Genomic DNA, 16,182 nt, shown 5'->3' with positions numbered 1-16,182 from the left:
GCAAGACCTTTACTAGCCTTAAAGAGGTGTTTGGGATTTTTTTCCCCTCAGCTGAAGTTTTTTGTGCTATCTTAGCTTATAAGTTTGCGTCACAAGGAAACTGTAAACAGTGTCATCATATGTGCACATTTGTAAACCAAATCTCTGAAATTAGGAAATTCAGGCTAAGTGCAGTATCGAACTGCTTTTCATGGCTATAAGCTAGCAAATAGCAAAGAATCCTGTTTGTTTACCTAATTAATATTTTTAACAATTCTAGATGGTGATTTCCTGTATGCCTTTTAATAAACGCCTGCTGAAGGAGTTTGCTGGCACTGGAGCCGTGAGTCATATCTTCAGTTCACCCAGACATAAAGTCTAGAAGCAGAAGTCAGAGATGAACAAACCACACACACAGGTTATGGTTTATTCTGAAGTTATTTGCCAGACTTTTTAGTAGCTGTGGTAGAAACTCACTCAAATGAGTTATTAAAAAAAAATGGAAACAGGTGAGCAGTGCAGCTCTAAATTCAGTGGGATTTGTTCAAAGGCATACAAAAAAAGACACCCTCCCTGTTTTGGATGACTGAGCAAATTAAACTCAATTCCTGCAGAGTGCACTTTGAGCACAGATGCCTGAGTTTCCTGTGTTGTCGCTGTACACAGACGCATGCTTAACACAGCTCATGAGACTTAGACCAGCAACAATGTGGGGAGACCTGAGTTTGCCCAATCTAACCACAATTATAATGCTTCTCCTCTAGAGCTGCTACACGCCTGTACTGCTGTGGCTAGTGCCTGTGCAGAAGTGCCAGTTGGGTGAGCAGTGACCAGTTAAGGTGTAGATTCAGCGCTCACGGACTTTGACATTCTCCTACCTCGATTAGAGTGGTTTGATCATCAGCTCATACCACTCAGAATTTTAGCAATTACATGCTGGTAGGCATCTCTCTATTCAGGTAGGCTTAGGTATTCAAGGAGCAGACTTAGTTCTACAGATTTGAAACGTACCTGTCATTCAATGCTTTCAGGCAGACACCGTCAATTTTATCAAGGGAAGGAGTAGGAGAAATCTTACTCATTTTTTTTCTACTGCTTTGCTTCTTGTAGGTCCTAAAGAACAAAAGAGCAGGTAAGTCTGTCTGGGTGATTTGGTGAACATCACGTTGAGAGGAACTCCGTCTACACTGATGGAATGAAGGAGAGAGATACACTTCCTTTAGTCTGTAGTCTGCTGCCAGCTCCTGATGGAAAGAAAATTTGGCTTCTTAACGTAAGTAAGTATTAATAACTTTTTTTTTTTTTTTATTAAAAGGCCAATTCAGGAGACAAGAAAGAGGAATATGAAGCTTCTGAATAAGTAATTTTAAGTGAAGTCATCTTCTAGCAAGTTGTCTATGCAAGCTTCCTCCAGAAATGCAGCACTCTACTATGCATTAAACATGTAAGTATTAAATAAACAACTCACACTGAATACCTGTTAGAATCTCTATGTCATCACTTTCTCTCTGGGTTAATATTTAATTAACACCCAGGCAGGACATCTGTGAAAATCTAGTTTCGATCAGCTTTGCTGTTTCTATATTACATCACAAGAGATCTGAATAAATGTGGTAATGTTTTATTGATCACAAACATAATACTTCTTTCAGCAATTAAAATGCATGATGATTCATATGAACAAAGTGAAAATAAAGCACAACCAAAAAGTTACTTCACATTTTTTCCTATTTCATTCCTAGTGTAAGCAATAAATACAACGCTGTTGCTTCTTTTAATCTTATTTACATGGGACAATACTTGAATGTTGCCTGGTTTCCAGCCCAAATGTTTCATGATGTGGAAAGGAGTACGTGTTGCAGCATTTTTACAGCCAAATACTGTAGTAGATCATCACAAAGGAAAAATACATAGCATAAGTGCTAACATTCAAACAAACAAACAACTGGGGGGACCCTGCAATGGAGCCTTTTATTAACTGAAGACAGTAGCATGAAAAATAGACGTTCCCTCTCAGAGAACGCTAACATGCTGGTATTACAGATACCAAATATAAGACAAGTATTTCTGTAGCCCCTGTAGACTGATACAATGAATCCACACTAAACAATAAAAGAATAAAGAGCAAATCATAACAAATAACCATTTGCATGTTCAACGGAATCTCACAGCCCCACCAAAACAGAGTTTACTTCCATCCTTGAGAATAAAGATGAGGACTACAACATTCTGTGAAGCAGAAAATAAGCCACGAGAAATCATCCTAAGGATCTGATTTTAATTTACTGTGACAGAAAAACATTTTAAAAAGTCAACCCTTCTCTTGGTTGTGTAGGAACTGAAGAAGGTGAAGTAGGAAGACAAAAGAGGGAATTGATATTTTCCAATGCAAAATTGGAAACAGATTAACCTCATGAGGAGGGGGGAAATGTAGCTCTCCTATGCCATGTAACCCTCCACAGCCACAAACATTTTCTTGCACATCCAGCTGGATGTGTGTTTCTTTTCCAGACAGACACATGCCTAGAAGCACACTGTGATTGCCCACCTAGAAGTAGAATGATTTCTGGGGAAAAACAATTTTCCCTCCTAAATTACCCTTACAAGGTTCACCTAACAGAGGACAGAGAGCAATTAGCAACCAGTGCTTTGCATTAAATGATAAAAATTCATAGGCTATTAAATTTGAATGCTTAGATGAGAATGAAGCTTAACTCAAAATCTAATACTGTATCACCCCTAAGGTGTCACATATTTTTTAATTACAACCACCCACCAGGTACCATTGAAATAGCTGTCTGATAATATGCCATAAAGGACTTCAAAGCACTTTTAAATGGACAGATATAGCTGCCTGGGATTTGATTCACAGCTGGTACCTACTCATTCTGAAAATGGGACTCAAGACAGATTTATACCAGTTGATGATCTGGTCTCACAAGTGTAAATGGGCTCTAGCAGAGCAGGGATACTCTGCACCACTAATATTTTCTGAATTGCACAGATTTCAAGTAACACTACGTAAATCAGCAACCAGAGTTGTAAGTAACCTCTAATCATCTCGTAGCAGATACCGTTACTGTATTCTTCCAATTTAAGAGATTGTGAAATCTGATGGACAGATTCCACACTATTCTAAAGGGCAGATTGCAACCGACTTTTCAAATCATTCCAATCAACCAGACAGCCTTGCAGAAGAACAGAAATCTTGATTTGTGCGTCCTAGCGGAGATTTGTGCATCCTAGCTGAGATTCTATATTATGAAACTAAATCATTAATAAAGCACTTTCTAAATTCAACTCCAGATATAAGAACTGTAAAAAGACTACAGAAAGGTGCAACTGGCATGAACTTACCGTATCCTCCTAATGTTTTCCTTTTAACTACAAAGCATTTAAAGCCTTATAAAATCACAAACCAATAAACGCTGTGACAGCAAATTACCTAGATGCTAATGCAGCTAACAGAAAGGCTACTGACAAAAATGTTTAAATGTTAAAATCAAGTTGTTAATATACAAAATTAAGTATTTAAAAATGAAGTGGTCTCAGAAAGAACTCTCTCTCATTTTTTTGACTGGCTTACATGCACCAGAAACATACTAATTAGCATAAGTTTATCAACTCTAGCATCTACATTTTTTCTACTTTTGTTTTTTCCCCACTTCAAATAAACTCATCTGCATAATAAACAAATAAAACCTCTTTCTACTTTTGGCATTTTTAGTAAGGCTTTTATAAACTCACCTCATATCATGCCCTCAAATCTTGAGCATTTTTGTAATTTCACTTAAATACAATTTCTTCAAAACATAAAGATTTCCAAAACCACAGATTGCTATCAAGTCATATTTTCTCAAGACCTTCCTGACAACCTCCTAATTTTCAGAGACCTTTATTCACCAGTAGAACCAAAGAAACAACTTACTAAGTACTGTTCTACACTAGGTAACTGAAATAGATTCAGAATCAAGCACTCCAAAATAACACTAGAATTCTCAATCTATAATGTTTTGAACTTTTGTAAGACAAACTTTATATTGGATTTTCCAAATAATGACAGTTACTAACATTAATTTGCTTTGTTAGTCTGAATCTCATACACTGGCTTTAAAGGTAGTATGTCATTTGCACTGCGTTCAGTCTCGCATGCTTTTCTCAGGCAAAAAAAAATCCACAAAATTAATGAACACTTTCCCCCAAGAATGAAGGAATAAATCATGAAGCATACGGCCAGGGAAATGCTTACAAATAAAACAAACCAACAACATGACTACAACTTAGTCTGTACATGATCTTTTCCCAGTTGAGTAAATTCCAGAAGCACACAGTGAAGTTCCGTCAGCTTCAGTGACGCAGTAGTGTCTGGAAGGATTTACAGTGATTCAAGTTACTACTTTTCTTTCTGGTAGTAAGGCCTCATTGATCTTGTCTCTGTTAAAGCCAATAAGAAACTTCCACAAACTTGAGGAGGAGGAGACAGTTCTGTATATACAAAATTAGTTTAAATAGTATTGCTCAAAGCTTTGTGTAAAATATTGCATTGCAGTACAGAAGTAAGTAGAGCCTCTGACCTGCAGTGGTATGTCTATGCTCGATTTAAAATAGTGGAAAAAACAAACTGGCCAAACCAAACGATCAATATATTTGAGCCTCTTATCATGGACTATCTGCTGGGCTTTTCTGACAGTCAAGTTCTCGACACGGAATTAACCTGGCCAATCTATTCTTATTATTGCACCTACCTCAATCATTTTCCTTTGTCCTGTTTTAGGTTGAATTAAGACAATACAGTATGTTATTTACACTCTAAGATTCTGTAAGCAAATGAAGTGGCTTCAACACGACACAGTCTTATACAAACTTCCAAGAAAATAAGAAATCCTTCATTGATTCCCTTTGTACAAAAATTGCCAACTTGGTCTACACGGTAGAAACTGAAGAGGCAAAGTTTGCATCCTTATATAAATGTACATACATATATAGATATATATGTACAGATGTCCATACTATATAGACACACAGAAACACAAACATATGTATATATGCATATATATACATACATATGAAAAACGTGTTGGTTTAGTTTGCATCATTCAGGAGAATAACATATCCCAAGTTAGGTAAAAATCTTCTGGCCGTGAGGTCATCAAATCGAACTCAGAGTTCCCAAGGGTGAGCTCATGGGCATGTGCTGAGCCTTTGGCAGTCAACCATACAGCTTTTCAGTTTTTAAAACAACGCTCTCCATGTCATGGCAGCTCTTCCCATTTAAATGTTCGCTGGTACAGTCGTGACTGTAGCTGTAGCCTTGGACATCGCTGATTGACGATACGGTGTAGGAAGCTGTGCGCATAGCATCCGAGTGGCTGAAGCTGTGCTCAAATTGGATTTTGTACTGATTCCAGTGTCTTCTCAAAACAGCTTGGACCTATGCCAGACGACAAGAAGAAATGCATGTCAAACACTTGGAAAGGTGTCGCTGGACTTCGTTCATGGGTGCATGAGTGCCATAATAAATGTGTCTAAGCAAAGTAAGTAGTAAGGCACAGTAATCCTGGAAAACGGGGGTACCTACTGTGGTCTGTCACGAGATATTCTGAAAGATTTACAATGTAAGTAGGCAAAGTTCTTTGGAAATGTTCTTTGGCAAAGTTGGTGTGAAATAATTTTTTTACAGTTGTAGGGTACTAGTTGCTCAGGAAAAGCACAGATTACAGGAGGAGCAGCAGCAACACGATTTGCTGCTTTCTCCCCTGTGGACTGAAGCCCAGTGCGGACAGATCAGATTTACAGATGAAAAAGGACATTTTATTCACCCTTACATTCAAAAGGCCACATCCTCAGCAGCTGTAAATTCCTATACTCTCAACAAACCACAATTTACATTTGTTATGGTTCTGGCACAAGGAAGCCTGTCTTCATTTCTCACCATACCTTAATCAAATGACTAGAAGGACAATTTCCCAAACTCCATATTTTTACCAGGGTTAAAAATAAAGCTGAGAAAATAGCTGAAGGCCCCAGCTGGTTTACATGGCTCCACTGAAAGGATGTTATGTTTATCATAGCCTTCCTCCCCTACAATACAGTTAAACACCTGTGCATACTGGATTGATGAAGTGTCACATTCATGACATTCACGTGGAATTAGTCTTTCAGTGAAAATGCCAAGTGAAGAATGCTAAGAATGGTAATAGCTATTCTTGCCTTTTCAAGAGTTTGTTTGTTTTAGTTTTTTTTTTTAATGTTGAAAAACCTGCCCATAGATCATGAATATTTAATTACCTTTTCAGTCAAACTATGTGCATGAAGTATTCCTGCATTGACTGGCAAGGCACTGACTCTCAAAAATTGCCTGGGGGGACCCTGACATATTTATCCAGCAGTGCACCCCAAAGCACAGGCCTCCTTCACAGGCATGACCTTTGTTTCACTTCATTACATACAAAAGAATTAAACAGTGAACAGTGATTCCCCCTGTTAAATGTTGAAATTGTGGGTAAATATTTTTAGGATTTTCCATGTGTCTTCAGGGTCTCTTTTGTGTTTGCTTTTTATTTCCCTAATACAATGGCTTCTTTTGTCTAATTTTACTCTGGCTTTAATTATGAAAAATAAAAATAAACAGAAGAAGAGAGATGTAATTTTTAGACTTCCTGCAGTCTGGTATCAGAATCCTCTGTTTAAAGGAGAACTTCATATGTCTTAGAATCCTTACAAAGAAAACATAAAAGGGTAAGGTAAGACGTATCAACTGAGTAACATAAAAAATTAGTATTTTAGGGAAAAGGAGATGCTCTTTGACCGTTCATAAAACTATTCTAATCCACTCGGAAGATCTAAACACAAATCTACAAACACTGAAATCAAGTGTCTAAATACTTCTGAGTATCTGATCTTATTTCTTTTCATATCAAAATCCTGTACTTCTTCCAAGTCTAACTGGAGAGTTTGTGTTTCATTGCAGGAAGATTTCATTAATTAACTTGGATTGCATAGCAATATATAGCCTTAAATCTTCACATAGGTTGAATCTATTTCCTGTAATCCCTCATAAAGACAAGAGAAGAGGCATATTCAAACATTCCATCTTTTCCAAGAAGGAAGCTCCGAATTCATTTTTAACTCATATAGATCAGCCTGTGTATATCACTAAGCTATGTTTTTCTTTCCATGTCAATCACCTCAATAAGGTTAGCATTTCATTGTACACACACACACACACACAAACAAAATCACCTATTGAGCAATGTTCACTTTCAGCAAGGTGGGCTTGAGATGGGAAAATGCCAGTAACTGCAACTAAATGGCTTAACCAAGGTCAAAGAAGTCTTGGCAGAGCTGGGAAATGAACTAGACTTGCCTAGTTGCAAAAAAGCCTTACACTCAGGTCCTCTCCCACACTTCCTCCTGGTTGCTCCAGTAACACCTGTTTGTCTTATTTTCACTTGTTAATATTTGTAAACCAATCCTAAAGCATATCAGTCCCTATAGCTCAGGAGAGCCACCAGCATTCCTGCAAGACAAGGGCCTTGGGGCCACATCTAAGGAAAAAAACAGCCTGTTTAGCTTGCCCCCTGGCCAATGACAGATTGCTATAATTAGTGTTTCCTGTATGGGCAAACACCTTTTCCTCTGTGCCCGCCCCAGTGCCCATGGTGCTGCCTCGGTGCATTTCCAAATGAGCCATCTATTTCTGGCATTCTTCCCACAGCCTCCCTGTTACTGCTGGATCAGTATTTTACCTCTGTCGTCCTCCATGTCTCTTCTTGTAGAGTGCTACATCCTTTCATTTATTGTTACTGTCTTTCGGTCTTCTCTAGACCATCCAATCAAACATTTGTAGAAGAAGATGAGACGCCTAATTTTCACCACTAATTTTACTCTGTTTAACAATGTGTGTGCCTACCCAAGAGGTGAAAACAGAGCTTTTATCACTCTGTTCTTACCTTTGGGCAGTTGCACAGAGCTGTAAATTCAGCTTAGGAGGGGTAGCACTTTGTTTCTTCATTATAAGAAAGGGCATTAAGCAATGCATTTATAGCAAGAAAGTAGTGTAATAAATGTAATTCTATTTTTCAGTCATTCATAAAGATACCAGTTCCAGCTGGAAGATTCTTGCTTTCTCACCTTGTTAGTAATGGCTCTTTTTCATAAGTTTTCTTGAAGGGCTCCTCCTAATCAGCTCTTTAACATAATGGTAGCTTAATGTTCAATATAGCACAAATTAAACAGCTCGGTAGCCAATAAGGAGGAAAAAAACGCACAAAACAACCTCGCCTACTGATAGAGCAGTTGTATAATCCTGTAGTCCCAAGACCATCATCTTTACTACAGCATTTCTAGAGACCCGCAGAAGAAAAGAAAAAAAAAAAACCCAAGCCCCGCTAAACCTTACATGGATAACGTAGGTCATTATTATCACCTCTTATTAATAGCTCAGTAGGAATCCTTCTAGTGCTTTATCAGAGATCTGGGACAAGCTTCTCCTCCGACTGCAGCCCGTGTCACTCCCAAGGCTGCTCTAGTCCAACTCAAACTGGAAAACATGATGAGGTAGTCAAGAAGCCTCTTCCTCTGGGGGATGCCGGGCCATAATCACCATGCGAGTGTCCCTAGGGAAGCGCTGCCACAGCAGGTACAGACAAAGGGTTTGCGTGTCTGCCCTTGTCTGCAGGGGGCTTGGGACAAAGAGCCACAGGGCATGTTAGAGCGGGATTTGACAGATCATCCCTGGCTGCACTGCTCAAGAAGTCTGGAGACATTCCTTGGCTGCAATCAGCAGGACGTACCCGCTAGTTTTCTTACATTTCTTAGTTTATTTTCATTTGAGCTCTCTGACAGCAGACTACTTTTACTCCTGTTTGTGCCAGAGGTGGCCTGCAAGCCACCACCCGAACCGGGTTTCCCTCCCGATATTTGGTACAGAAGACATTAAAAGGTGCAGTAGCGGTTGGGTAACGCTAAGATTTAGACAGAAAGAAATGAGTGCTTTTAGCATTTTTCATTGCTAATATCCCACCAGAAAATCCTCGCCCCATTGCTGGTGTCAGTTCCAATCCCTGTATTCACCTCTACACCTCAGCCGTGCTGCAGACACGCGGTAACACCGCGCTCTGACGCCAATCGTTTCGTACAGTCTAACGAGGCGTTGCCGTGACGGGTGATGATAAAGAAGCATCTTGTACACCACGGCTAAGCCGCGGTGGCAGGCTTTGTTCAGGCAGTGGTATGACAGCAACGCACTGTAACGGTGCCAGAATACACGTGTGCCCGCAGGCGCACACGCCAGGAGCACAGTCTGCTAGCAGGCAAAGGAAACACTCTTGTTTTCTGTGCAGACATTTTTTTCCTAACTGCACTGTCATTCTCCCCATGGATTTCCTTACTGATACAGTTGTTTATAAAGCAATAAATCCCTTGAACAAGGCATAATGAAGGCACTGAAGCACTGAACCCAAAATTGGTTTAAAGCGCGTAAGTTTGCACTCTAGAGAGAGCAAATACAGACAGGTATGTTTAACAGACAGAGTCAAGGCACAGGGTCTAAAAATTAAATGTCTAAATTACTAAATGTTAAAATGGCTAACTGCCCCTTTTAACATTAGCCTGCCTGCAGCTGTTTAAGATGTGATTAATCTGTTACCATTTGTAGGAGTTGTGGAAGAGCTCACCTTTTACCACTGATCAGCTCATGGTGAATTTGGGATACTGAATTTGTGGGATGACTCAGGTTTTCTTACACAGTAAAAGAGAGCATGTAAAAAACATGAGTTTGTAACAATGAAATTTTAGCAGATACAATTCTTACTGATTATATTACTTTAAAATTTGGGGTTTGACTTGTTTAAGTAATAAAGTAACCTCAGAAGGTCCACAAGGGTTAAAAGGCAGAACTGAGCAGTGGACAATGTTGTTTCATAGAAACTGCAGAGATTTCAAGAGGGTTTTAGTCCCTGTTTTGCACTGGAAGAAAACAAATTCTTTGTTATATTTTTTTTCCAAATACCTCTTTCTAGAAAGCATTCTGAATTATAAAATTTAGAAGGGAGTGTGTGAAATATCAATGGTGAACATGGGCAAGTGATCGAATCAGATCCAGAACACTTAATGCTGTGTTCTGCTTTGAATCAAATATATAAGCAAGGACTTGAACCTGGATCTACATTATGTTAAAACCAGATCAAACCCACAGCCCCATGCCCACTAAACTGTGAGAAAGCTTCTCGTCATCTTTTCTGCCTCCTTGGCAAAAAAAAAAAAAAAAAAAAAAAAAAAAATTACCCCCCCCCCCATCGTTGAGGCTCACACATTTCTGGGGGGAATAAAATTAAACCTTGAAATCCCATGGAAGTTTCATTGCAATTCAGTCAGCATTGGATTTAGGAAGAGAAGGAAGGGTGATCTGCATAAATCAATTCTAGTATTAGCCAAATATTTACCTGTAAATAAAAACTACTCTCTCTAATAACATTATATGAGCACATGATACAGTTTTATAACAGCTGATGAAAGAAACTAAGGCTTCAGTCACAAGAAAACATCTGGTTACTCCCACACATCTGCTTACAGCCATATACTGCAACTGCACTAAATGCAGAACAAATGAACAAACACATGTGTAGGAATAAGTGTAGGTTTGTAATTATTCCTCTGCCAAAAGTGTTGGAAAAGTACCAGTTGGTTTTCTGCTGGGGTGTTTTTGTTCATTTGTTGTTGGTTTTGTAGGGTTTTGTTTTGTTTTGTTTTTTTGTTGTTGTTTTTGTTCCCCCCCCCCCTTGCAGGAGGAGGAAAGAGGGCAGGGGGACACAAAAAAAATTTTCCAACCTTCAGCCTAAAATTTTCCTGAAGAGCTGTCAGAACACAGCAGCACCCCAGCACAGCAACATGTATGCAATTGGCTCTATTCCTCTGCAGAAAGACCAAATACAGTGACTCCCCAGGATAACAGATGCTATACAGCTTCTAACAGACAAATACACCTTCTGCATACTGAATTACATTTTACATTTATATGATATTTATTCAAAATGTATATATTGAGAATTTGTATCAAACCAACAAGTGTCTCCGATTCCTTATATAATCAAGACACATATATATTGCTCAGCACAGGAGTCAGTCCTGAAGAACGTAATGATGCCATGAATAATAGCATAGTCTTTCCCCAAGCTCTGCTCTTGACAGCCAGATTGCTTTTTTTTTTTTAATTATTTTTTACCTGAAAAATTTGGATTTATAAATATCTTTTAAAGATTATTTAAGAATTACCATCCCTTTCATTGCTGAAACAAAACAAAAATATGTCAAATAGGAAAAGTATTATAAATATATTAAAAACTGTTACTGTACCTCTCCATTAAAGAAGCAGAAAATTGTAGCCACCAGTAGACCCTGTAAAATAAAAATTAAAATACTCTGCTTTATTTCACATGCATGTGGATTTTTCCAGGTTTGAGATAAACAGAGGCTCCTAATAAAATTCAGATAGAGATAGCGAAGGAAATCTAAACTTGGTGAATTATTTTTAAAACCACGTTACTAAAAAGTATTGGGCCAGCTATCTACCATGATATTTCTTTCCTTTAGGAAATGAAAATTCAGCATAATGAGAAAGTTAAAGTCATTTATAAGAATATTGCATGAAAGTCTTTCGATATTAAAATAACACGATCATTTCTCTCTGATGTGCTTCACATGCCAACCGCTAGCTAGTTCCAGTGGGCAAAAACTGTTTAATGCTTCCTACCTGGTAATGCATAAGGATGTGCATCACGTAGTCATACACCTCCTCAGCGATCCGGCCTTCGGGCCGCCACGGGAACAGGACAAATTCAATGCCGAGCAGCGGAACCAGAATCAGGGTCGCTCTCACCGCTTTCATGTACAGGTTGGATTCTGCCTTGTGGGTGTCCTTCAGCTTGGTTATGAGAACACGAACGATATTTAGCAGGAAGAAAAGATTCACCTGTTGGAAGAGGAAATGACACTGAAGGTAGTCTGAAAAATGTTCCCACCCGCTGTTTCATGGTACTGAAAACCAGGCAACTCCGGAAAACTCATGCTACATGGATAACACTGGGATTGTACAATAAACATGAGTTACAACTCTTAGAAAACATCGTTCAGTAACTGAGATGTGGCTCTACCATCTAATATCCACATTCATTCCTCTAACTTATTAAGCAAGTGTCCATCCAGATAACTGTCAGTCTTCCAGTGTTAACAATCCACGCACCTTTCTCTTTGCTATCACAATTAACAGTACACCTGTGCATGACCAGGGGCTTTGACATGATTATGTCTTTTTAGGGTCATCAAGAAAGAGAATGACACTCTTCTCTCTTTGTATTTAAATATGGTTCTTCAAAAAGTGACTTTTTTTTTTTTTTTTTCAACTATGAATATCATATGTATAGAGAAGAAAAAAATCATTAAAAAAAAAAAAAGAAATTAAATTGCAGGCAAAATGCTGCTATGAGGAGCTGTATACTCCTGTAGACAAAGAGTAGATTTAACATTCTTACAGTGGCCAATGGTTGGATTTTTGATTCATTCAGCAGAACTGCAAATGGGGCAAGCACTGAGATGATGCTCTACATCATTCTCATGCACTACTGACCTTGATTATTTTCATAGCTATTAGGGCTTTTCTTGTTAACAGTGGTGTGTATCTGTTCATTCAGTTCCCCCACCCAAAATAATCCCAAACTGCAATCACAACTATGCAGACTGTATCTTCCAACATGTGAGCACTCAAGCGACCACAGAACTAATACACACACGCACGTACACATGTGCATACACACCCCCACACCAACGGGATGCGAGTAACCAGAACAGCAGCAATGATAGGGATGATTATACCATGTTTTCATCTATCGTGCAATAGTGGCAGCCCCTTATAGAAACCAGAGCTAGAAGAGACCTCGAGAGCTCAGCCAGTCCCGTCACCTTGCCCAGGGGCACAGAGGCAAGACAACGTTGCTTCGGGGACCCGCTATGGAAGGGACAGACCTGGAGTCTGGTCCCATCCTCTCAGCATGCAGACAGAAGACGCCCTCCTAAAAAGACTAGGAATTCCTGGCCTAGGGGGGAGGCCTCTGTCCTGCTGTGGGACAAGTGCAAACAGGGAATCCATTTCAGACCACGTGTGTCACCATGTCCTCTGCAATCCTGGCAGAATTCTTTCATGTCACTTAAGGTTTTCACTATAAACAGCTGTGCATTGTTATAGCAACAAGGCCCTTGACAGATATGTGATGTTATTTATATTCTGCTTACATGCTATTTAAATCATTTTAAACAGGAAATGGTTTTACATAGGAAACTAGTGCATGAATTTCTCCTGGAAGTCTCCAGCTACCTTTAAGCTTTGTTTAAGCAACCAAGGTCTTCTGATTCTTTCTCAAGGGATTTATTTTGGTTTTACACAGCCCACGATCCTCATCCAACTTCCTATAGTACACATAGACAATAAGTCCTTCCTCCACTTCTAAATTTAATCCTTCTCCAATCTACTAGTCCAACATTAACATGTCTCAAACACAGAGTTTTCAGCCCTTTCATGTTTTGGTAGCATGGCCAATTCCTATAACGCTATCTCTGAAAGCTAGCTGAAGGTGAAAGTGGCAGCAGCCAGGAATAAAATACCACCCAGCAAATTATTTCATTTAGAACATGCTGAAAGGCACAGAATTTTTCTAGTTGTTCCGTTTACCCACCAAAACCAAAAAAGCACAAAAATAAACACACAGAGTTTGCAAATAGATATTAGGGCAAACAAAAGATGACTGAGGCAAAGCAGAAGACAGAGTATGAGTATCAGTAAAGGTACGCAGCATCGATTTTTGATGTGTATCTCTTCTGTCACAAACACAGTGAGATCAGAATGAACCGAATTCTTAAAGTAATGAAAACAGGTCTTGACTTTAGCAAGGTAGTGAGTAGATTTTTACATTTAAGCAAAACTAGGCCAGTGGAACTACTCGTGTATCTATTCTCATCAAATTGACTGTGATGGTTTGTAAAGCCCCAAAGGAGTCCCACTGTGCTAGCTGCAGTATGAACACGTATTAAAATACTGGCAGCTCGACAGTGACCTGAAAAGTGAACCAGGCAAATGAACAAAAATGGAAACAAAGGCAGAGAAGACTGTTGGTTCCTATACTGGGAACTTAGTAGAATTGAGGTTCTGCCTTAAGAGCGGCTGTGAACTTGTGTCAGCTTAGAAGTCAATAGGTGCTGCAGTTCTTGAATTAAATGCTCCTCAGGTCCCTGATATTTCTACCTCTCTCCATGCTGAGTTTGTGCTGAGCAGTACGGTAGTCCTTATTACCATCTAGGTTTAAATTCCGTTTAAATTCCTCCTTAGGATGATGTAAACAGACCATTCTCAGCAAAGGAAACTCAGATATTCTTAGATACTAGCTGGTAGGCACTGCGTGACTTTTAATAAAGTTATGCAGCTTCACATCTTAGCCTGCTTGGGCAGAACACCTGTATGTGCTCATGAAGACAAGTTTTATACCTGGTCAGGGGACATTCCCAAGCCTAAGCACACGAATGCTAAGCCTTCAACTTCTAAGTTCCTAAGTCTTTTACTGAGTCCAGCCTGAAGTCATTAAATAGGTCAGTGATAAGGCTAGGAGCTCCTGAACTTCCTTCTAGTACACTTACTACTTCTGCTCAAAGAATTTACGTCTATAAAAGGCTGTCAGTCTAAGACACTAAGGCATAACATTATTATGGGGCAAAATAGACATCTCTGTAATATTATTTGTATAAATAATGGCATAACTAAATCAAAATCTACTCTTTCAGTGGCACCAATGCAAAATAAATCACTAGTGCATCTAAAATCTACACTGAAATCACTACTGCTTTCACTAAAGTTCAAATTCATTGCTTTTTTTTCCCCTCCTCCTTTTTGATCAATATTTGTCTAGTGTGAAAACAAACATCACCCTCTACTGTTTCATTCCCACACTGTTTCTTTAATTGTGGTTGCTTAGGCAAATGTTGTAATTAGATGGTCAACTGAAGAAAATTCCAATCAAAATGCAACTTATGTCTGCTCCCATTTCCAGTTTCTTTGGCAGGGATCTGACCGCAGTTATGTAATAACAGGGACCATAAAAGCAGCATTCTTGTTAGCTTTATGTAACTGTAGGGTTTTCAGTGATATACAAGAGTTAAATTCCTATTGACTTCTGCCAATTCTCCCTGGCACCCACTTGACAGACCTCTTGATCATCTTTGAGATCTTGCTCCTGCAAGTAGAAACAGTGTCTTCTCCCTTGCTATCTAATTTGCAGCTTAATATTGCTTCTTGAACGTCTACTAAAGCAGGTCATGCTTAGTAAAGTGTGGAAATTGTATCTGGCAAGCAAGTTGCTTAAGCAAATGAGGGTTCTGTTCACAAAGCCTCAACACATGCATTTCATCTAATGTCTTCATCCCTGGCTTGTCTTTGCTGAATTGACATATTACGTTTTTTTTTTTTTGTTAAAAGAAAGGAAAGCAACTCCTTTAAGGTACTTTCACATCACAGGCAAGCTGTGTAGTTGTGTTTAATCTTTGTTATTCCTACATGGTTTTCACATAAATTTTCTGACTGTACTGAGGCAAGAAAAATGCAAGAGAAACACCTTCAGTCAGCACATGAAAAATATAAGAATACCAAAGGTATACATATTTGTAAGCTGCAAAGAGAACGGGCAAAGAGTCTGCTGAAACCAACCACAGAGAGACAATTATTACGCCTCCTGTAAAATCAAAGGACATTCTTAGCGTTGCCTTGAATGGAAAGAAGACTTGACAGTTTGGGATTGATCCAGTACATTTGAAACTAGCAGGAGCCTTGCCACTGTTTTCAGTGTGACTTTGCGGAGGCCACTGCTGGGAAGGAGAAAATTATCTTACGTCCTAAAATGAGGTCATTTCATGGAAAATGGTACAGTCTCATAACTTTTACACAATTTTTTATGCTGTTATTTAAGCAAGTTCTGACTAACACAAATTGTGTTTCAGCTTTAAAGAGCTTTTCTTCAGTGATAAATCTGTGAAGAGACACCTGGACAAAGGAAGTAACAACCCACAAGGCAATGAAGAATAACATACATTTTCTGGGTGAAATACAGTACCACTGAAGTGAGAAAAAAAGCTACCCCTTTCTGTGAAATCAGGATTTCACCTTCC

At 38.9% G+C, this 16,182-nt stretch overlaps 1 protein-coding gene across 4 annotated transcripts in view; it reads right to left on the bottom strand.

Moving 5' to 3' along the window:
- Positions 1-1,584: 1,584 nt before the first annotated feature.
- The window catches only part of CALCRL (calcitonin receptor like receptor), a 70,361-nt gene continuing 55,763 nt past the window's right edge, over positions 1,585-16,182 (bottom strand). For all 4 annotated transcript variants that reach the window (XM_032995262.2, XM_032995264.2, XM_032995261.2 and 1 more), the window contains exons 11-13: positions 11,732-11,950; positions 11,335-11,376; positions 1,585-5,410 (exon numbers count right to left, since the gene is read on the bottom strand). In XM_032995262.2, coding sequence (XP_032851153.1) covers positions 5,189-5,410; positions 11,335-11,376; positions 11,732-11,950 — 483 coding nt within the window. In that variant the 3' untranslated portion in view covers positions 1,585-5,188. The remainder of the gene's footprint in view (positions 5,411-11,334; positions 11,377-11,731; positions 11,951-16,182) is intronic.

Source organism: Tyto alba, unplaced genomic scaffold, assembly GCF_018691265.1.
Source record: "Tyto alba isolate M040663 unplaced genomic scaffold, T.alba_DEE_v4.0 Super-Scaffold_7, whole genome shotgun sequence".
Classification (NCBI taxonomy): domain Eukaryota; kingdom Metazoa; phylum Chordata; class Aves; order Strigiformes; family Tytonidae; genus Tyto; species Tyto alba.
This window is presented reverse-complemented; position numbering and strand designations above follow the sequence as displayed.